Source organism: Arachis hypogaea, chromosome 7 (assembly GCF_003086295.3).
Source record: "Arachis hypogaea cultivar Tifrunner chromosome 7, arahy.Tifrunner.gnm2.J5K5, whole genome shotgun sequence".
Lineage (NCBI taxonomy): Eukaryota > Viridiplantae > Streptophyta > Magnoliopsida > Fabales > Fabaceae > Arachis > Arachis hypogaea.
The window spans coordinates 21,263,391-21,287,007 of record NC_092042.1 but is presented as its reverse complement, the minus strand read 5'-3'; the positions used below and the strand labels follow the sequence as shown (position 1 = coordinate 21,287,007).

The following is a 23,617-nucleotide window of genomic DNA, read 5'->3' as shown; positions in this document are numbered from 1 at the left end:
GTAAAGGATACAAAAAAAACACAATGAGTTAACCGAGATTGAAGTTTATTTATGATTGTAGAGGGAATAAGAGGATAACGTAAACACCCAAACACCCAAAAATGGGAATAAGACGGATCCTTTTGATAAAGAATGCGAAGAGGAGATTGATAGTGTAATAGCTTATGAGGAAGAATATTGAGAAGGTAAGTTGTCATTTGCAAAGTATGGTGCCAAAAAGAAAGAGGAAAGAAAGCATGGGCCAATAAGGTACGAACAATATTGTTAATCGTACGGATTTGTCTTTCGACTTTTCCATTTTAAGGGGATGTATGAGGACATGAATGATGAAACGAAAGACCATTTGCTTTACAAAAGTCCCAAAAGGGTCCATTATCAAATTTTGTGCCATTATCATAGTGTATATTATTTATGTCTACTCAAATTGGGTTCGAATAAAGGTCTTGAAATTCAAAAATATGGAAAGAGTTTGTGATTTTTGCGATAAAAGAAATGTCCACAAAAAATTTGAATAATCATCCACAAACAGGAGATAATATCTATGACCTGATGAACTCAAAACAGGTGACGTCCAAAGGTCACTATGTATAATATCAAATGGCATAATAGTGCTAGAATTTGAAACATAAAATGGCAACTTAATATATTTTCCAAGAGAATAAGAATGACAAATACGAGTGTCTTTAATTTGATGATATCTAATAAGTTTATTCTTCCTAAGGGAGTTCAAAATAAGTGCTCCCAGTTGACCCAAACGATCATGCCAAAGAGATGGTGCTAAAGCAGCAAAAGTTGATTGAGAAGGGACTGGATTTGTGATGTGATAAAGCTCGCCCCCATGTTCACACTGCATTACCGGCCTCCCCGTTTGAAGATCATTCATAGAAAATCCAAAGGGATCAAATTCAAGAGAAATAAAGTTGTTAGTTGTAAATTTTTTTACGAACACCAAATTTTTAACAATGTGAGGGGCATGAAGGACATTATGTAATTATAAAGGCGAACACGAGAAAGACAATTTAGTGTGATCGTATCCATGAATTGGAATTGATTGACTATTACCAACAATGATACCATGTTTATTGCCCAGATTGAAATAAGACGTGAGGTTACCTTGTGCGGATGTCATGTGAAAAGTGGCACCTGTGTCCATATACCAATTTGTATCTGGAGGAGTGATACCAAGAGTATGCATTGTGGCTTCAATGTCAGTTAGAGTTGGAGCTGCCATGTAGGCCTACTAGGGTCTAGCCCCAAGTATACCATGTTGTGGTTGATGTTGCTGTCCATGAGTGGGCCTGGCTCATGAATTAGAAGGATATGGACAAGGAGGTATAGCCCAAGGTGCCATCCAGGGCCACGATTGCCCGACAGACCATGGATCATTAGTTGGAGGGTGCTGATCTACTGGCTACTGCCCAATACTATGGCTGTTGCCGCTGCCAATCAGACCACTTTCGGTACTACCCTCTCCGTTAGTTCCCTCTTTTTACTTCCATGACCACCATTGTTACTGCGATTTTTCCCTCCATTATTACTGCGGTTTTGGTTCCTCTTTCCACCATTATATTGTGGTTGGAAGAGGCATGATCAGGAATATCATGAGAGCCATTGGAATAATGAGCAACAATGGCTGATGAGGAGTTATGTGCCGCCTTCTTACCAAGGCCGACCTCTTCAAGATTGAGCATCAAACGGGCTTGATAGAATTAGGGTAAAGGATCACTTTGACGAATAAGAGTGGCCACACCTTTGTAGGGATCGGCGAGGCCAAAGACCAGTTGAAGAATAAGTCTATTATTGTCGACGAGAGAGCCAACATTCTTGAGTTGGTCTGACAAAGATTTGAGATGTTGACAATAAGTAGAGACATTTAGAAAATTTGTCATGTATACATGAGTAAAGTCATACTCAAGGGTGATGGCATGAGAGTGTTTGTTATCCTGGAATATGTCACGCAATCTATTCCAAGCCTTCATTGCCGTGGTGTCGGGTTCAAGAATTGTATGTAAACGATCACAAGATATAGAGGCGTAAATTCATTATAGAATCATAGCGTCAAGAGTTGACCAAAGTTCTTTCTCCTCCTCTGTTGTAAGCAGCTTCTCCTTACCCTGCATTGGAGGAGTATGTGAATCTTAAAGAGTTTTAGCCATGTGAAATATTGTACATTCTCTATCTCAAGAGTGATAGGAACATGGTTCTTGATGTTGGATATAGTAAGAGCAAGATGAAAAGAAGATTTTGAATCAGACATGGTGAAGAAGAAGAAGGAGGAGGAGGAGGAAGAGGAGGAGGAGGAGGAGGAGAGCTATGCTGCGAAAGACAAAGAAAGGTAATAAGGATCTTTTCCTAGGGCTCTGATACCATGAAAGAGATTAATCCCTCATCCATTTCATTTGAATAATCTGTTTATATACCCCAAATACAAGAGTATAATTAGGATATAAATAGAGAAACTAATTAGGCTATATATAGAAAAATTAAATATACACTTAACAAAGATGATATACACAATCTGTCAGAATATATTTATCATATATTCTAACAGCCAATAATAAAAATAAAAAATATATCAATAGGTCACTCCATCATCCTATATTTTATAGTGGTCCTTGAGATAAATGTCTTACTCTATTTAGTTATTGAAATTCTAATTACGCTATTATAGTATGCAAAATTGATTTTCAAATATCATAGTGGTTTCTTAATTCATTTTTAGTAGTGACTTAGCAAACAGAGTGATACTAACACTCTCGTGCCACGCTGAACACAAATGAAGCGACATAGTTTGTTTTTTACTCCCAGCTTTGTGCAAACCGATTTAAATGTCATCATATATCAAAACAAAGCCATTTCTACTTTCATTGGGGCCGCCAAAAGAAAATGATATCGTTTCACTCATGTCCAGTGTAGTATTAAAGTACTAGCTCGTTATTCCATTTGATGAGTCACTGTTAGAAAAGGGATCGAAAGACTATTATAGTGCATAAAGATCAATTTCGGAGATGATAACAGTGCAATTGAAATTTTAGAAACTAAATTGGCATAGCGCGTGAATCTTAGGGATCATCACTTTGGGAATTTAGTCCCAAATTGATCTTTTAAAAATATTAAATCAAACATTTTGGTTTATAACAAATATTTATTATCTATAAATCTACCATAATTTTTTTTTGAATAAATTAGTTCTTTTGTCATTCTGAAGAAGACTAATTTGTTATATAGTTATATTTTTTGGGATCAAATTTGTATGTATAATAAAATTTATTAGAAACTTAGTTGTTTTATACATATTAAAAATTTAAATAAAAATGATAAAATACTAATCTATCTTAAATGAGTAATATAATTGTTGTGAATGTTTAGTATATAAAAGATTGTTAGAAAATAAAATGTTCGATTTACAATTTTTTAAAAATCAATTATGTATTTTCTTGGGTGACTAATCAATTTATGTATTCACTCTTTTAGATATAATTTCATTGTTTGCTTTTACCGAGAGTCTATTTTGCAAAGCTCTAAAAATTGGACCAGATTAATCGGTTCGACCGAATTAACGATGAATCTATCTTTTGACCAGTCTGATTGATTTTTAAAACCTCCTCGCAAAATATCAGTGAAAAATCGGCCGAATCGACAATTAACTTGTGAACCGACTGAACTGTCTAGATTTATGAAGGTCCGATTCACTATTCAACATCAAAATAGTGTTGTTTTGATCCCAAAAGAAAAAAATGAAAACCCAAATGCCAAACAGGTAGAAGATTGGAAGCAGAACACCCAACGCCTCCCTCTCTCTTCTCTCTTACTAAAATCCAACCCTAATTTGCGTAACCCTATCAGAGCAAATAGCAAAGCCATGCCTCCACCATCATCCCCAACCCCTATTGGCGTCGACGGTAACAACCAGCGATTGCCATCCTCACCATTCGGAGGTCTATTCTTCTCCTCACGTCGCCAAAAGATCGGTTTAGAGCTGCTATTGGCGTCACCGCATCTGTCTTTGTCGTCATCTCTATCTTCGTCGTCAAGCATCTGTCTTCAAGCCATCTCTCTCTATCTGTCGAGCTCATTGCGAAAGTACAAAGTGCGATTGTGCGAACGTAACCCTAGCCCTCGTAGACCCTTCTATCGTCGTGGACTCTTTGTCGTCTCTATGCCGTCGTGAATTCTTCAATACTCAGTAATTCATTTTTTTTATTTTGTTAATTATAATGATTCTGAATTGCTATATTTTACTATTTTAAATTCTGAATTTTGGTTGCTGAATAAAATATATTCTAGTTGATATAATTGTCGAAAATACTTATAAGTTCAATTTTGAGTTTCTATTTTTGTATAATTTAGGAACCTGAAATAACTTAATAATGTTTATAATTATGAGTAAACACTATTAAATTTTATCTTTGCTTCAATTTGTATTTGTTTATTTTATTAATTTTACTGATTCTGAATTATTGAACTCATCAGATTCTTGAGTTGCTATTTTTTATGTTTGTTGTATATTGAATTATTGAATTGGGATTGTTGGTAGTGTAATTGTTGAGTTCGGATCCTTTGTTTAATTTTTTTATTTTTGGATTCTCTAATTTTTCTATTTTTAAATTCTAAGTGTTTATTCTAAAGATTATTGCAGATTATTTGATTAAAACTTAGAAGTTAATTTAAAAAAATTATTTTATAAGTTTTTAATAATAACATATAAATAAATTATTATATAAAATTATAAAATTTTAAATTTTATTAATTTAAAAATTATTAAATTTAAATATTTAAAATTTTATATTAAATTTTTAATAATTTTATTATATATTTAATTAAACTAATTCAATTATAATTTAACTCATTAAACTACCGAATCAATCATTTGACCAGTTTAATAATTGATTTGATTTTTGCAACTTTGCTATTTTGTCACCACATTGAGTTGGTGATAATTAAGGGTTAATTTATTGTTTTTTTTTTAAAGTGGAAGGAATTAATTGGTTGAAGGTTGAAAGGAAGAGAAGTCTAGCTTTGATTTGATAGAAGCCTAGAATCGTGACCCATTAGAACTCTAATTGCTCCGCTATATTTCTATTTTATCCCTTCTTAACAAATATGTAACATTTTTCACTGTAATTATGAACGCGGATTGACGGCAAGCAAAAAATTTCAATTTTTGAGTAAGCGGATCTTGACCACAGCCCAAAAGCTATTTCATTTCATGAAAATGGGGCATAATAATTGGCTTATATTGTGCTTTGATGACGCGCCCATATGCAATGATGAACTATTTGTAGCAGCAGCCACGGATTTTAGAATGATAGCAACAAGACATTTCCTAAGAAGAAATTTAAATAATGTAGATTCACGACTTGATGAGGCAAATTTTATGGTGCTGAAATGCAAACACCCTTTTACTAAAACCAATAAAATATTTTACTAATTCTATATTCTAAACTCAGGACCTTTTACTAAAGAAAAATTTTATGGTGCTGAAAGCCAAACACCCTAAGCCTTTTGCTTATAAAGAGAGTTCCAAGTTCCAACATACACTTATTACAAAGTAGTAAGTACTCACTCCATTTCTAGCAGCCTTTATCAACCACTTCTTGCTACAACACCTTTGATCGGTTAATCCTCTACCTCCACCTCCATGAATCATCCATCTTCACCTCCGGTTCCACCAACCAACGCCTGCCACGTGTTAGCTATTCCGTACCCAGGTCGAGGCCACGTCAACCCAATGATGAACCTAGCCAAGCTCCTCCTCTCCAAGAACCCAAACATCAACATAACCTTCCTCCTCACCGAGGAGTGGCTCGGACTCATGGGCTCGGATCCGAACCTACCCCGCAATAACTTCCGATTCGCCACAATTCCCAATGTTATTCCCTCTGAAGAGGGAAGAGCCAATGACTTCGTCGGTTTCCTTGAATCCGTTATGACCAAAATGGAACAACCCTTCGAGGACCTCCTTAACGGCCTCCAACCGCCCCCGAATCTCATCGTCTCCGACGGTTACCTGTTCTGGGTGGTTCGGGTTGCCAATAAGAGGAACCTTCCTGTGGCGTCGTTTTGGCCCATGTCGGCGTCGTTTTTCGCGGTCCTCAAACACTACCATCTTCTGGAGCAGCATGGTGACTACCCAGTCAATGTGTCGGGTCAGTTATTTTCCACAAACCTTCTATTACTATTACTGTAATTGTAATGCAATTACAATTATTCAAGGACCACGATTATAAAGATCTTAAGACAACAAAGTGGCTAATTTTTAATTAATTATTAAATTTAATTTTAATGTATCTATGATGTAAAATGGTAGCATAATAATAATTCCCGCAATAGGTATGAATTATAATGATTTTTAAGTTTGGCTCAGTAAAGTTTTTTTTTGAAGAGTTACATGTTTAAAAGCACAAACATTTTATGTTGTGTTTGGTAAATTTAAAAATTTGTGTTTAAGCTTACAACTTTTAAAAATTATGAATATTTTTAAAAATACTTTTAAAAAATTTTTAAATTAATTTATATTTATCAAAATTAAAAAATTTAATATTATTTTATATATTAATTAATATTTAAATTTAATTTTTATACAAAAATTTATTATAAAATTTTTAAATTTTAAAAATTATTTATCAGATATACTTATTATTATTTGTACTTATTAAAAGTTATTTTTAATTTAATTTATTAAGTATAAATATTACAATTTTTGAAAAACTAATTTTTATAAGCTAAAATAAAAATTTTGCCAAACCAAATCTTAGGATGATAAGATGTTCGATTAATCGGGTGTTGAACGGGTCGGAAGTTCTGTAAGTGTATAATGATTGGAGGGGGCGTGGATCTGGGTTGCTGATGGATCGCCCGAGTTGGTGTCGATGAGCGAGGAGTGGTTGGAGCTTCGCGATCTCCCGAGTTGTGGCGTTGAAGAAGGGGGGAGCCACCTGCAAAAAGAACTCCAACGTCTAACTCAAAATCTGTACAGATGACAGTAAAAGTAAGGAAATCGTGGCGTACCTCTTGGGTATGTCCCTCCCTTTATATATCTCGTATCTAGGGCGAGATCCATAAGGGCAGACCTGCCTTCCTAAAAATTTTCTTTTACAGCTGTCATGCGCTTTGCTGGAGAAAGGGTGGTGTCCAAGTCCTCCTCCCAGTTTGGGCGTCACATGCCCGCCGAGTCGACCGCTCGGGCCAAGGCATTATGCCAGCTGGACCGGGCTGGAACATAAAATAATATGTAATTAGAAAAATGCCTACAATTTTACATAAAGAAACACGAAAATTAAATATTGAGTAATACCAAAATAGTTGCGGAGTCTTTTAAACGTCGACAAAAATGTTTTTTATTTTTATTAATGATAACAATATCTTTAAAAATATAATAAATATATTAAATATTAAATATATATTTTTAAAAAATATTTTAAATATTTGATTTTGATGTTATTTTTTACGATAATAATTAAAAATAAAATAAAATATTTTTATCGTTAAAATTTAGTGATTTTATATTAAGTAAATTTTTTCTTGTTATTCGTTTTTGTTAATGGACAATAATACTTTACAAAATAAATTTTAGCGATTGAATTTTTGTTCAACTTTTTTAATGTATTTTAAATAGTTATTTAAATATTTTTATAAAATTTTAGATTAAATACATAAATAATTTGTTAAATAAAAATGTCTTTTATCATTTAAAAAATAATAATGTTTATTATTTTTATCGTATTTTAAAATATTTTTAAAATATTTTTATTATTAATCAAAATAATCAATATTTTGGTTTTTCACGGTATTTCCTAGCCCGACGTATCAATGAATTGCTACATGCATAAGATAAAGATTTAAACTTTGAATCCTTAATTAAACAAACTAGTGAACTAACCACTAGATTAACCTAACTTGGCTAATAACAAATATTTTTATCATCATCAAAATATCGGATATTTTGTTTGTTGCATAAAGGGCAGTACTATCGTATCTTAATAGTGTACTATGTTTATTCTTGCCTGAATATCTAGAAAATGGTCAAAGATTAATTACAATATTTTCTAAATTATTTGAATGATTTGCACTATTACAGAAAATGGTGACAAACGAGTGGATTACATTCCTGGCAACACCTCAATTCGCCTAGCGGATTTTCCACTCCATGATTCAAGCTGGCGTACCCGTAAACTTTTGCAATTGGCATTGAACAGTGTATCATGGATGGAAAAATCACAGTATCTATTATTCCCTTCTATATATGAGCTTGAGTCATTAGCAATTGATGCATTGAGGAAAGAGTTCACAATACCCATCTACACTGTTGGCCCTGTCCTACCTAATTTCCGTGATCATGGTAGCAATATTAACTCTACAGGCACCAACAACCTTGGGGGTGACCTTGGCTACATAAATTGGCTAGACAACCAACCGGCAAACTCGGTGCTTTACGTCTCACAAGGGAGCTTTCTTTCGACTTCAAGGGACCAAATTGATGAGATTGCATTTGGCCTGAAGGAAAGTGGCGTTAGTTTCTTGTGGGTGCAGCGCGACGAGGACTCGAAATTGAAGGAGATGTGTGGTGCCAAGGGGCTATTGTTGCCATGGTGTGACCAAATAAGGGTGTTGTCACACCATGCTATTGGTGGGTTTTGGTCCCATTGTGGGTGGAATTCCACTAGAGAAGGTATGTTTTGTGGTGTACCTTTTCTTTCATTTCCATTATTTATGGACCAACCATTGAATTGTAAATACATTGTGGAGGACTGGAAGGTTGGGTGGAGGGTGAAAAAAGATGCTAAAAGTGAAGCTTTGATAACAAGAGATGAAATTGCTGGCCTTATTCGGAAATTTATGGATTTGGATAGTGATGAAGGAAGAGAAATGAGGAAAAGGGCTAGAGCTCTTCAACATATATGCCAAAAAGCAATTATGGATGGTGGGTCTTCAGAGACTAATATTAATGCTTTTATGAGGCACATGTTATAGTGTGCCAATGCATATATGATGAAAATTAGCCTACAATTGCTTTGAACATTTTTTAGGTATTATTGTGATTGAACTTTTCCTCCAAAATACCTATAATTATTTATCTAAATGTCACTTTTTACAAAGATGAATCCCCCCCCCCCCTTGCGTTACGCAGTAGCATCTAAACCAAAAAAAAAATGTTTTTAATTAGTCTCTAAAAGTTCAATATTATTTTGTTGCCAGTTGTTTTAAGGTTAGAAATATATATGTTAAAAAATTTTGTTCTCTTGAATATGATGTTTGGGAGTATTGTACCCCAGCACTAAATAAAATGTTTGTCTAGTGCTAAAATTGATTGGAATTATTATTAATATTTTTAAGAATAAATTAATTGATACGTTTGCTTTATTATACATGTTTTTGGAAATCAATTCTTAATTTCTGAAAAAGGATTGCTATATATACAAATTTTTTTGGTGTATAAGTTTATATAAGTTGGTCTAAATTTAACAAAAGTAATTCTCAATTTAGATTGTGTGTATACATACATTTTTCTAACTCTTGAATAGCGCAAACCGTTCTTCTTCCTCAATCAAAATCGCAACGTTTAAAATTCAAATAAAGATCAAAATCTCTCAAAATCGTCGCAAAAAATGAAGGAAGTTGCGAAGTTGAATTCGAAAAGAATTATGAAAAAATGAAATAAGAAGATGAAAAAGAAGAAGCAACAGAAGATGAGGAGAAGGAAGAGGAAGAGTTTTGAATGATGTAGAACTTATCAACACACATACACCGAAAATTATTAAACAACACACTTAAATATCTTCGTGTTACACCAAAATTTGCTGCAAATATAGAAAATTATTTCCTCTAATACTGTATTTTTTTCTTCTTCTTTTCCTTATTTCTTTCTTTTTTTTAGTTGAATGAATATAAGTTTATCCTCTTTCAAATAATTTTGTAGCATTATATATTTTTCTTCTTCTTTGTTTGATTTTTTTATTTTTATTCTTATTAAAAGAGTAAAACAAGAAGAAACTTGAACAGGTAAAACAAAAAGAAAAAGATGAATAAGTAAAAAAAAGAAAAAAATGGTGATGATGATGAAAAAAAGAAGAAGTAGTAGTAGAAGATGAGAAAGAGAAAGAGTTTTGAATTATGTAGAACTTATCAGTACAGAAACACCGAAAATTCTTAAACAATACATTTAAATATCTTCGTGTTACACCGAAATTTACTACAAATATAGAAAAATATTTTCTCTAATATTGTATTTTTTTCTTTTTTTTCTTGTTTCTTTCTTTCTTTTAGTTGAATGAATGTAAATTTATCCTCTTCCAAGTAATTTTGTAGCATTATGTATTTCTTTTTCTTCTTTTTTTGATTTTTATTTATTATTATTAAGAGGGTAAAATAAGAAGAAACTTGAGAATATAAAACAAGAAATAAAAAGATAAATAAAAAAAGAAGATGATGATAAAAAGAAAAAGAAGAAGCAGCAGAAGATGAGGAAAAGGGAAAAGAAGAGTTTTAAATTATGCAGAACTTATCAGCATACATACACCAAAAATTATTAAACAATACACTTAAATATCTTCATGTTATACCGAAATTTGCTGCAAATACAGAAAAATATTTTCTTTAATGGAGAACTCTTACATTACATTCAATTCAAACCATCAATGATGAACAACAATTTTTACAAACAAAAACAATATTATTCACCTACAGAATCATAAACTACTAATGAAAACATTAACTAGAATTGAATCACACCTCAACCACTTGATTGGATTCAAAATAATAATCAACTTCGTTCTGGTTCAATTGACAATCTGAATTTGAATTATTCATTATTTTCAACAACGACATAACTGTTCAAAACTGATTTTAGAGCTTGATTTCAAAAACGTAGAGAATGAACTATGAGAAACACAAAGAATGCAGAGGTGGAAGAGAATGTAGATCGAAAACGTTGAAAAAATTCGAAAATTGAAACAAAATCCTTTTGAAAAAGGCAGTTATATATTCACGCGTTGATTAAAAAGTTAATTAGATAATGGCGTATGAGGCAGGGGCGGAGCTAGGTGGTGGGAAAAGGGGGCGATGGCCTCCCCTAATTTTAATTTTTTACATGTAAATTATATGTAAATTTCAGTTTAGTCCCCCTTAAAATTTTATTTTAGTCTTAGTTTATTGTATAAATATTTTTGGCCCCCTCTAATATTTTATCTAGCTCCGCCCCTGATATGAGATAAATTAAGTTAAAAAAACTTGTATAAATTTGTATAGAATAATAACTTATATAGAGAGAATATTTGTTTCTAAAATATTTTAAATATTAATAAAAGAAAGAATTTATTAAAAAATAAATAAATAATTGAGAGATATAGTAATTTTATATGCCTTAAGTTTTGTTATCTTGACATGAAAATATTAAAGACTTACTTTTTTACCGCATAGAATTTTGTCTAAGAAATTATTCCTATAATTAGTTATTCCAGGAAATTTGATTCAAACATAAAAATAATATATCTCTATGATTAGGGATTAATCTATGCACCAATATGTAGAGGTAAAGATCTGTTTTAATATTGTAAAATTATACCTACTAGATTAAGGCTGGATTTGGTAAAGCTTTTTCAGGAGTTGCTTGTGCTTTTAAAAAGCACAAGCACGTCATTTTGCGTTTGGTAAATTAAAAAGCTCAAGTGCTTGTGCTTGCGGTTTTTAAAAGTTAGGGGTGCTTTTGAAAGCACCTAGGAGGGAGCTTTTCAAAGCTGGCTTATGCTTACCAAATTTTTTTCATTTTCCCGCACATATTTCCCGCTATTATATTGCCATTAAAATCTTTATATATTTCTAACTTCTCTTTCTAACCTTCATAAAATCTAACACAATCTTTATATATTTTTTATTTTTCAACCTAATCTTCACAAATTTCAACACAAATACATCTCTATCACATATTAGGTATGAACTTCTATCTATTTATATTATTTTAAAATATTATATAAAATTTTAAAGAATTTGAAAAAAAAATTATTTTTTTGTTATAAACATGTTTATTATAATTTTTTCAACTTTTAAAAGTTGTTTTACCAAACACAATTATGGTGCTTGTACTTATTAAAAGCCATTTTTAATTTGATTTTACCAAACGTAAGTGCTGCAGCTTTTAAAAAGCTGTCTTTTAAAAGACAGCTTTCATAAACTACTTTTAAAAAGCAAAGGCTTAGTACAAACTAAGCCTAAGACTTGTGCGCGGTGTCGAGAACTAAATTAATTATATTATATAATATAAATTTAAAATATTATGTATATTGTTTAAAAATATGTTAGATCATATATAAATTAATATTAAATTTAAAAGTTAATTTATAAAAGATATTATACAATATATTTATTTAATTTGATAATTTATATATAATTTAATAATATTATTATTCAATAAAAAAATACAAAATATATATATAATATAGATAACAATTATGTTTAATCGTTATTTTATAATTTAATTAAATAATAATATAAATTAAATTTAATTGATGAAGAAGTTTAAAATTTTGTTTAGTAGCATATCAAAATTAATTTAAACTTTATAGCGGTTAATGATAAACGATAATTTAAAATAAACAATTAATTCAAAATTTAATAATTATAAGAAATAAAATTATACATAAATTAAACTATAAGTAATAAAAATATTCAATAAATTTATTTACCTAATTTTATATAATTATTTTTTATTTTTAATTTTTAAATAGTTATTTTTTTAGGTTATATTAAAATATTATGGTACAATAATAAAATTATTAGATAAAATACAAGTATGAATATTATTAATTTTTGATAATTAAAAATCACATCAATTTTCTAATTTTATTTTTCATAAATTATGACAACATGTATTTTTAACAATATTATTACAACTAAATGATATTATAAAAATGTAAAAATTGTTGAAAAAAATAAGTGATATATAAACAACAAAGACATTATATAACTTATAAATACAATTACACAAAAAAATAAAGAAATAATGAATACAATCATATAATACATACGTTTAGTATATTAAAAAATAAAAATAAAAATTATGGTCATAAACTAAATTCTAATTGTGCAAAAAATTAGTAAGAATTGAGAGGAAGAAAGAGAAAGAAAAAGAGATATGAGATTATGTGAGAAGAGATAAAAATAATGTGTAAAATGAATATTGATTTATATAATAAATATATATAAGAATGAGGAATGAGTATGAAAAGAACAGAGAAGAAGTTAAATTTTAATTAAATTTATACCTATTAAAAAGAATTAACATTAATATTAAAAGCAATAATGTAATTTACATAAAAATAAAGGGTAAGAGAATATGAAAAATTAAGGTTAAAAAAGAATCATATAACATTATATAAGGATTTTTTATTTTAATAAATAAAATAAATGTAATATTTACCAAAATAAATAATTTTTGAAGTATTTACCGATTTTAAATTCCCTTGCCTTATCTCGTTTACAGTGTAAACGAGATGACATTACATATATCTCGTTTACACATCTCGTTTACACTGTAAACAAGATTTATGTAATGTCATCTCGTTTACACTGTAAACGAGATAGAGAAAGACAAATATTCACCTGCTATAAAAGGATGTGTAATCTTTGGTATTTCTTCACACATTTCATATCCTTTCTCTGTCTCGTTTTTCTCACGAAAATAAAGTTCAATGGCCAGTAACAGTCCATTCATAGTTGTACTTGTTTATCCCAATTGTCTTATGAGAAATCACAACAATTGGGTGACATTTGAGTGTGAAGATCCGATATTGTTCCACACTCAGCGTGTGAAGACGTTGTTGGATTTAAAGAGTTTGATATTGAGCAAGCTCGGTGGTACACAAGCATGGGAGATAGGAAGGGTGGGGTATAGGTTGCTGGCACCCATGGGAAACGGAGTCTTTCGGTTTCGACTATTCCGACTTCAAGGGGACGAGCATGTGCGACTGATGTTCGACATCCATTGGAGGATCATGGTAGAACAGGTAATGGAGCTGTCGGCCGAGGTGGGTCATGGTGGTAGTGGTGGTTCTGTACATGATACCTATGTGCAGGACAACCAACCTCTCGCACCACCGCCCATTCATGTCGCCATTCCAGAGCATGAGGCAAAGAATGGTGAGGAAGAGTCGGACGAAGATTACGTGGCGGATAGTGCGTACAGTGAGGATACTAATAGACTCCTCTATCTGGTGGACACCACTGAGAAAATCTCTGATAGATCCAGAATATCAAAAGCAGAGTGCAGCCAATGATATTTGTGATGTCTTGTTGTATGCCGAATAAAGTGACTGATACATCCAGGCCAGCACAGCTGAGTCCCAGAAAAATGCCCTACACTCCTCAAAGTCCCGGAGCAACAGTAGCCAACGAAGGTGCGCCAGATTGTTGGACTTGTCGGTCATCAGATTCCCTCCAATCAGTAGTATAATATAGCACTTGGCGTATTGTCGAAGGGTTTCTGGATCGTCTGTCGGAGGCATCTGGCGGACACGATTCCACAGCTACACAAGTTTTAGCGTGAAGGACTCCTTCCTCTGCACAGCCTGCTGTGCTGCCACAGGAGGCTTGGCGCCGAGTCGCTGCTCCACCAACGCCCATGTCTCTGTCTGGTACTACCTACCAAAGTCATGGAGACACCCCCGACGGGGTTACCGTGTGCGCGTATGCCTGTGTGGTACGCCACGTCCTGCAGGGTGATAGTAACCTCGCCCCACGGGAGATGAAACGTGTGCGTCTCTAGACGCCATCGCTCTACGAGTGCCTAAATAAGGGAGTTCTCAAAAGTGAAATCACTGAGGGGTACCGTGTCTCCGAATCCGGCCTCAGCCATATACGGGATGATGGCGTCCGATGGAGGAAGAGTATGACTCACTCGTCGGGGCAGTAGGAGACGAGGCCTCTGAAGAATGAAAAAGAAAAAGAATTTAACCTTACAAATAAAATATTCTAAAATTCTGGATTACTGTATTCTATCTCTTGTTTTTAAGTAATTAGACCGGCATAACATGGTACACAACACATTAATTTCAACAAATATTTCCATCTAACATAGCTACTTCTACTGAAGAACGTACTTCCATGTTTCTAGCCTACACATATCTCTAAATTACATTTTTCATAACAAACAAATCCTAACTATAACGTTATAAATACTAAACACCTAGCACAAGAATATCAGAGTTCCAAACTAATAATATATGTCATACCAACCTAGCACAAGCAAATAAAATTCTAAATTCATCTTAGAGACCTAACTGCTAACTCATATAACTATGTTCTAGTTCTTCATGACTACCCTAACAATGGCCACATCCTAAAATTAAAAAAAAAACATACGAAAACTAACTTCGAAGTCGGCCGCCCTAACGTAATGCGTCGTCTCGTTCAGCATGTTGATGTCTCTGTCATTCCCTGCCTTGTGCGCCATCACCGATTCAGTTGAAGGTATGGTCAGAAAGAGTTAAAAGAGGGGAGAAAGAAGTTGACAAAATCAAACTGGAGCTCAGAACCCAAGCTGTAAACGATTTGTATATATAGGCGCAGAAAGGCCTTATCTCGTTTAAGACAAAAAAATTTAAATTGGTAAATATTTCAAAAATTATTTATGTTGGTAAATATTATATTGATTTTATTTATTAAAATAAAAAATTCTATTATATAAAGATAGGTTATTATGAGACGATAAAAATACAATAAGAATCTTATGGCATAATGTAAAAATAAAAAATTGTGCTCAAGTGTGTGAATTAGCCACTTAAACTGACCTAACATAATAATAAAAAACTAAAAAACTAATAATGCATCTAAACACTACCTTAAGCTCTATTTTAATATATTTTTAATAGTCAATAAATATGTGTCTTTATTGTAAAATTATATTTGTTTTTCATTAAAATAAAAATTATTGTATTAAATTTAATTTCACATAATAATAAAAAAATTTGTTAAATTTTATCTAAAACTATATATATATATATATATATATATATATATATATATATATATATATATAATCAATTTAATAAAAAACAGAGTATTATAGTATTATTTAATTGATAAATTTATTTAGTTAAAATTTACATTATTGAGATTTTTTTATTAAACACTTAAACTAATATTACAAAATTTTAATAATATATTTCAACTCCAACAAAGTTTTATTTTCTAAAAATGTTCAATAAATATTTACTTTCAATCAAACTTCTAATATAAGTATTTGATAAATAATTTTTTAATTAATTTTATTTTAAAATAATTAAATAAAAAAAAAACATATGAATTAGTCCTCTTCAATACAACCCAGCACGTACCTTGTCTCCTGCTGCTGCCGCCTTCCTCTGCTACCTTCCTCTTCTCCCCTTCCTTCTCCTTCTCTGTCTTCCAACTCCGCCAGAGTCTTCGCCTCTGGCATTGTTGCTCCGTTCTACGCATCTCCTCCTGCTCCATTCAACTCCTGCATCGCCGCTGGCGTCTCTGTCGCCTGCGCGCTGCTGCTAGCGTCTCTGTCCGCCCGCGTCGCTGCCGCCAGTGTCTCTGCCCTTCCGCATCACTGTCACCAGCATCTCTGCCACCCGCTGGTCTACTTGCCTCTCTGCTCTCCTTTCCGGCCATCTCTGCTCACCTCTTCGCCCCGTCTTTTCCAACCTTGTCCGCCGTGGTTGCTGCCCTCCCTCGTCCCTGGTTAAGACTTACTGCTCTCTCAATTTTTTCATTGAATTTGCTTCATCATTAATGAATTGGAGTTTATCCTAATTAATAACAAGTTTCTATTAATGTGATTTATTTATCCTAATTAATAATAAGTTTGCTATTTCTGAGTTGCTGTTTAACCTTCTTTTGAAAATTTCGGTCTCTTTTATGGTTGTCTCTTGTCTGTCCAACTAGTGAGTTAACTTGTACAAGTTTAGGGGTTCAGGTCGTAGAATTGAGAAGACTCGGGCTCAAACATGTTTTCAGGTATACTCAGGTATTTCTGACGTTACTTGTTATTTGTTACTAATTATGAATCAAGGTATCTGATGCTGGAACTTGGTATTGATAGTTTGATATAGCATACATATGTTAGGAACTTAGGATGTTGATGTTGAAACTTGAAATTGATAATTTGATATGTTTTTCAGGATTGGTAATTGGTGAAATTAAATTATTAATGTAGAATACTTTGCGAGTAAAGTCTATGAGAGCTCTAGAGGTTTACTTAGACTCGCGAGTTTTACTACCTTTGTCTCATGAATATATGTTAGGGATTATGAGTGTTTTGTTTAGATACAAAATCTCCTTCTGTGGCACTTTTTAATAAAAAAAAGGGAAACAAACTTTTGTTAAACCTTTTTTAATGCACGATAATACTTATTCCGTTTTGTTTATATCATGAGTTATTTGTATCGTCTATGGAATTAGTTAACAAGAACTGCCAATCTACAGATTTTGATTGACTTCAATCTGGGATCTTGCTTTGCAAATTTTTGACAGTTCAAGATGCTTACAATAAGAAAACTTAAAATCAAGCCAGATATCACTTCTGCTTTCATTATTGCCAATTGCCATCATAGTGTTGCCCAAGTTTTCAACAACAGCTGTCACAAACCAATTGTTAAATCTATTAGCTCTTATTTAGCCAACTCAAGTTTACAAGCACGTCTTCTCAGATTAGAGAATAAAGTTACCTTTCAAGGACTTTATTTCTCAAGTGTGCCTGAAACAATTCTGGTCCAGGCTCGAGACCCAGCAAAAGTAAGCCTGGAAATACAAAATGCTATCGCGGGGAATCAATTAGGTTATTCGTGGAAATTATTTGAACAACACATGCAGATGGAGGGATTTCCTAGAAAATCTGTCTTCAACCAACTTGTAACAAGTTATGTGGATGGCCTTGATATGCAATGGTTAGAAAGGGCTTATGAATTGGTAGATCGAGCTATTGAGGAAGGCAAACAAACTTTGTTAGAAAAGGAGGTTCTTATATACCTTAGCTTTGGCCTTGCAAAAGCTGGACTACCTGTTCTTGCATCAACTATTTTGAGGAAAATGATAGATATGGAATTTTTCCCCCCAGTTAATGCTTGGTCTGCTGTTTTGGCCCACATGTCACAAACAGCCGATGGAAGTTATCTTGCTGCTGAGTTGATTCTTGAAATAGGTTATTTGTTCCAAAACAATAGAGTGGATCCGCGTAAAAAGAGCAATGCACCTTTGATAGCCATGAAGCCTAATGCTACAGCTTTTAACATTGCTTTGGCAGGGTGTCTCTTATCTGAGACATCTAGGAAAGCAGAGCAGCTTCTTGATTTGATGCCGCGAATTGGTGCCAAAGCTGATGCAAATTTACTGATAATAATGGCACACGTGTATGAGAGAAATGGGCGAAGAGAAGAGCTTAAGACGCTGCAAAGGCACATAGCGGAAGCCCCAAATCTAACTGATGTTCAGCTTCGACAATTTTATAATTGTTTACTCACGTGCCATTTGAAACTTGGGGATCTAGAATCCGCATCAAACATGGTTTTGGAAATGCTTAGGAAGGCTAAGGAAGCAAGGAATTCTCTTGCAGCTGCCAAATTTATGGTTAATGCTGCTACAACTGATAATAAATATTCTCCTGTACTGGCTTCTCTCCAGAGTTTGAGAAGCAATGGGGGGTTGGATAGTTTTGAAAATAACAAGCCATCAGGCAATGCTGTCTTATGCTATGAGGAATTTTCTAGAGATCGGAATTTCTTAAAACTCGAAGCGGAGTCAAAAGCTGTTCTTGATTCTTTACTAGCTAAGTTGCAGGTGCAATTTGACTTGATTACAACCGTACATGGTATACTTCAACCAACTGAAATGATTTATGTGAAATTAGTTAAAGCATTTTTAGAGACTGGCAAGATGAAGGATTTGACAGTGTTTCTCCTCAAAGCAGAAAGGGAAGATTCCCCATTTTCCAATGATAGTTCAGCCTTGGTTCATGTCATCAATTCATGCATTTCACTTGGATGGTTAGATGAAGCACATGACCTTCTTGATGAGATGCGTCTAGCTGGAGTCAAAACCGGTTCATCTGTATATGCCTCTCTTTTGAAAGCATATTGTCGAGCAAACAGGGTAATGGATGTCACGTCACTTTTGAGAGATGCTAAGAAGGCCGGTATCCAACTTGACTCAAGTTGTTATGAGGCAATGATTCAATCCAAGGTGATCCAGCAAGATACACATGGAGCACTCCAACTTTTTAAAGAGATGAAAGAGGCTAGGATTCCAAAAGTTAATCAACTAGACTCTAGCATGCTGGCTAAACCTGGTACAAAGAGTGATGAAGCCGCACTACTGAAAGGGCTGTTGCAGGAAATCAAGGAAGGACAGAGTGTGGATTATGGAGTTCATGACTGGAACAACGTAATCCATTTTTTTTGCAAGAAGAGACTGATGCAAGATGCAGAGAATGCTCTGAAGAAGATGAGAAGCTTAGGCCACACACCGAATGCACAAACTTTCCATTCTATGGTGACTGGGTATGCTGCTGTTGGAGGGAAGTATCCTGAAGTGACAGAGTTGTGGGGTGAAATGAAATCTCTTGCTTCCGCAATCTCAATGAAGTTTGATCAGGAACTTCTCGATTCTGTGCTTTATACTTTTGTGAGGGGTGGATTCTTTGCTCGAGCAAATGAAGTTGTGGCAATGATGGAAAAAGGTAACATGTTTATTGACAAGTACAAGTACCGAATGCTATTCTTGAAATATCACAAAACACTATACAAAGGTAAGGCTCCGAAGGTTCAAACAGAATCCCAACTCAGAAAAAGAGAAGCGGCACTGTCTTTCAAAAGATGGGTAGGCTTGACTTGAAAAAGTGAGAATCAAGTATTCTCTCTTTTAAGCCATCATCTTCACGAAATTTGACATGTAAACTTTTATACTCTCAGATTTTCCTTCATGAATTTTTGGGTTAAAACACTAATGTAAATATGTAATGTCAATGTGCAAACGATAACACATTGTTTCTATAGGGAAGTTTTCAGACTTCTAGATTTTCTGTATTACTATTAATTTGATTGTAACAAGAGAAGAATTTGTAACATAGGCTCACACCACATAACAGGTTTAGTATGAAGGTCGCGGAAATAAACATGGAAACACTCACTACGTAGTCTAAAACCATTTCTCTCTTAACCGATTCTCATTATTTTTTTCTATATCTATGCAAAATATCGATTTTCACTTGGCCATAGTCTAATATATTGCTGTATTCTGTAAACAGCATTATCTCATTAGTGACAAATGCAATTGGCTTCCTATTTTTTTTTTCCTTCCAATGCCAAGGACAATGGACTATTTACTATTTAGAATAACCAGGGATAATAAACATCTTCTCGAAAAATTAGTTTAATTTTTGGATTCACCAAGAATCGAACTCTTGACCTTTCAGATCTAGCGCTTTAATACCATGTCATGATACCACTCATCTCAAAAGTTTCAGCTGGTGGGAAAATGTAACACTAATGATTATATCTCTAATACTCCATAAACCTCCATTGTACGCATTGTATAAATATTTTATTGGCTCCTCATACTTTCCCTAATAGAAATACTGCTTGTTACTTGTTAGTTTCATTATATTTTGTAATTAATGCACTATTGTTCATTAAAATAAAAAGAACTTTAGTAAATAAGATGAATAAGTTAAATTAGAAATAAAAATAATGTCATATAATATCTATAAATATAATTTAAATAAGAATAATAAGATAAAACACATTTTTTTCAGCCAGGTAGATGTAATTTGATCAACCAAAACACGATGAGTTGATTCATTTTTTTATGGTGGAAATATTCAATTTTATGGTAGAATATACTGCTGAATCTAATTTACGAAAGCAAATACATCTTAAACCAAGACAACAACAAAAATACGTCTTAAACCAATTTAATTTGAAAAATAATTTATTCACGGTTTTGTTGTGCTAGCATTTACATGGAATAAAATAAGAGTTGAGTTTACTCTTTGAAAGAAAATTTTCCGGTGAAGAATCTATCCATCTATCTTTTTTTTTTTTTTTTTGGTGTCTTAGAAAAAATTATAACACGACACAGAAGTTAAAAGAAAAACAGAAATCAACGCAATTTTTGAAGGTTACTACGGAAAGCTTCATGCAGCTCCTTCCAAGACTGCAGCCACTCAACAAATTCAGCACCATCCCAACTCCTTTCTTAGCTAACAGATCAGCTATAACATTGGCTTCTCTTCTAATAACATTAAATTGAATCTCCCAATGAAGACTCAGTAATTTTCTAACTTTTACAAGTAAATCACCATTAATGCAAGACACCTACTGGGAATCAAATTGAAGCAGCAAAAAAGTATGCATGGAGTCAGTTTCAATGACAATCGCCTTATAACCACACTCCCAAGCAATAACCAATTCCTTCCGCACAACAAAAAGCTCACAACGCAACATACTCTAAATAAGGAGGAAACCAGAGCAACCGTTCTTCCAAGAGCCATCGTCGGACCTAATTACACAACCAAAATCGACGAGATTGTTATCAAGAAAAATGCTGACATGGCAATTTACCTTCACCATGCTCGCTGGGGAAAGAGACCAGTTAACATCAGCGCCTTACACCTGCAAAAGGCTATTTGAGATCCTAAAATTATGCAACTCTTGAGCTAGTCTCTGAGCAATAAAAATAACTTTTTCATCGGATTAGTCCTCTTGAGGATGGAAGAAGATGAATTCCTCTTTCAGAAGCTTCCGCCGAAAGTAGCTCAACATGATAGCGGGATCTATGGAGGAACTGCCGCTGCCCAACCAAGACGCACTCAAGATGGACCAGACATTACAAATTCTATAACACCCAAAGAACAGTGAAAAATAGCCTTCCTCACATTGCACCACGGGCAAGAATTTGAAAATGCCGAGCCACGACGAGAAAGAAAGAAAGAAAGCTATAGGCAGGAGCCAAAAAAGAATTTTAATATTCTCTGGTAGTTTTGAACGCCACAACCAATTTCAATTAACATTATCACTCCAATGAAACTTTAGCTTCAAGAGCCAATAATAATTGTCCTTAGTAGAATAAGTCTTCGAAGGAGTTGAATGGCAGTACCATCCAGGATTGATGCTAATATGAGGAATAATATCAAGAATATAATTCTTAACAATAGAGTTAAAGGAGTGGACAAACCCTCTAATTACCAAGTAGAATTAACACAAATATCTTTGAGAGAGGTATAAGTCAGAAATGTGAATATAGGGTAGAAATTTACCAATCTTACTAATAGAACTCCAAGAGTCATGCCAAATTGATTGGTTAAGAAAAAACTTTCTTTTAAATGGTTAAGAGTCGCAACAATACTAAGCCCACGGTTTAGAGGATTTTTTTGGGATTTTAAAATTCAAATTGTACCAATTCTCTAAATACTTATCTACCAAAAGTTGAACCCAAGCTTATCTTTGCAATTAAGAATTTGTCAAACCAATTTACTGATCAAAGCCACATTCACATAATAAGCATATCTAAAGTCAAGACCCCCACCTTTTTTAGGAGCAATTAAAAATTTTCATTTTACAAGAGAAGACCCTTTCCATCGCTTTTTCCATTCCATAAGAATTAACGAGCAATGGGGTCAATTTTCTTACAACCCATAAACAGAAAAAAAAAAAAAAAGAAATATGTATCCGATAGATAGTAATAGATGAAATAACCTACTTGATCAAATAAATCCTCCCAAATTAATTTAAGAGTAAAGTATCGTTTTTGTTCTTAACGTTTGGGGTAAGTCCTATTTATGTCTCTAACATTTAAATCGTCCTATTTGTATCCCTAATGTTTATAAAAGTAATTTAATGTTATCCTACTATCAATTATACTAACAAATCAGATTATATTTTTTAATTATTCTCACTTGGATGTAGTCATTTTCAATTAGGTCTCACTTGGATGTGTTCGATTTTAATATTATACCCAGCATTTGTGTTTAGATTCAATTATGTTCCTAGAAAAGTGAATTATGTAAATATTGTAAAAATTAGTTTTAACTTTTGATGAGTTATTTTTCGGAGTGGATCATCGATTCTATCCCAGACATTTGTATTCTAACTTCAAAAAGAGATTTTTAAAACTCAAACTAAAGTGTTCATGATGTGTAATTGATGGCAGGATAACATTAAATCACTTTTACAAACGTTAAAAATACAAATAGGATCATTTAAACGATAGAGACACAAATAGAATTTATCCCTAAAATAAAAACAATACGTTACTCTTAATTTAATAATCTATTTTTTCAACTCGTCAACCTCCTTTGAATCCTTCAATAACATCTTGAGCTTCTCATCTAAAAATACGAGAATGACTCAAATTCACACTAAGATATTTGTTCAGATTCTGAATGAAATAAATACTAGACACACCAGTAAATATTTGCTTACGAATATAAGAGATATTTTTGAAATAAAGTGTCTTAAAAATTTTTGGAGGTTTATCTTCATTCCCAAGACTCTACAAAAAGTACTGAGAACATTAATCGAGAACTTAACTTGATACTTTCTAACTTTAAAGGAGAAAAATAAACCTTTAACAAACATGAGAAAAAATCAAGTAATAACACATAAAT

The 23,617-nt window shown here is 32.8% G+C and overlaps 2 protein-coding genes across 2 annotated transcripts; both read left to right on the top strand.

The window, feature by feature from the left end:
* The first annotated feature begins 5,241 nt into the window (after positions 1 to 5,241).
* On the top strand, positions 5,242 to 9,098 carry LOC112702758 (UDP-glycosyltransferase 87A1). Its single transcript, XM_025753925.3, has 2 exons — positions 5,242 to 6,149; positions 8,081 to 9,098. Exons 1-2 carry the CDS (start codon positions 5,642 to 5,644, stop codon positions 8,971 to 8,973), a joined length of 1,401 nt encoding a protein of 466 aa, XP_025609710.1. The 5' UTR covers positions 5,242 to 5,641; the 3' UTR covers positions 8,974 to 9,098.
* A 7,244-nt stretch (positions 9,099 to 16,342) lies between these two features.
* On the top strand, positions 16,343 to 20,154 carry LOC112702756 (pentatricopeptide repeat-containing protein At1g03100, mitochondrial). Its single transcript, XM_025753922.3, has 3 exons — positions 16,343 to 16,698; positions 16,934 to 16,974; positions 17,491 to 20,154. The coding sequence occupies exon 3, from the start codon at positions 17,497 to 17,499 to the stop codon at positions 19,843 to 19,845; it is 2,349 nt and encodes a 782-aa protein (XP_025609707.1). The 5' UTR covers positions 16,343 to 16,698; positions 16,934 to 16,974; positions 17,491 to 17,496; the 3' UTR covers positions 19,846 to 20,154.
* The last annotated feature ends 3,463 nt before the right edge of the window (positions 20,155 to 23,617 follow it).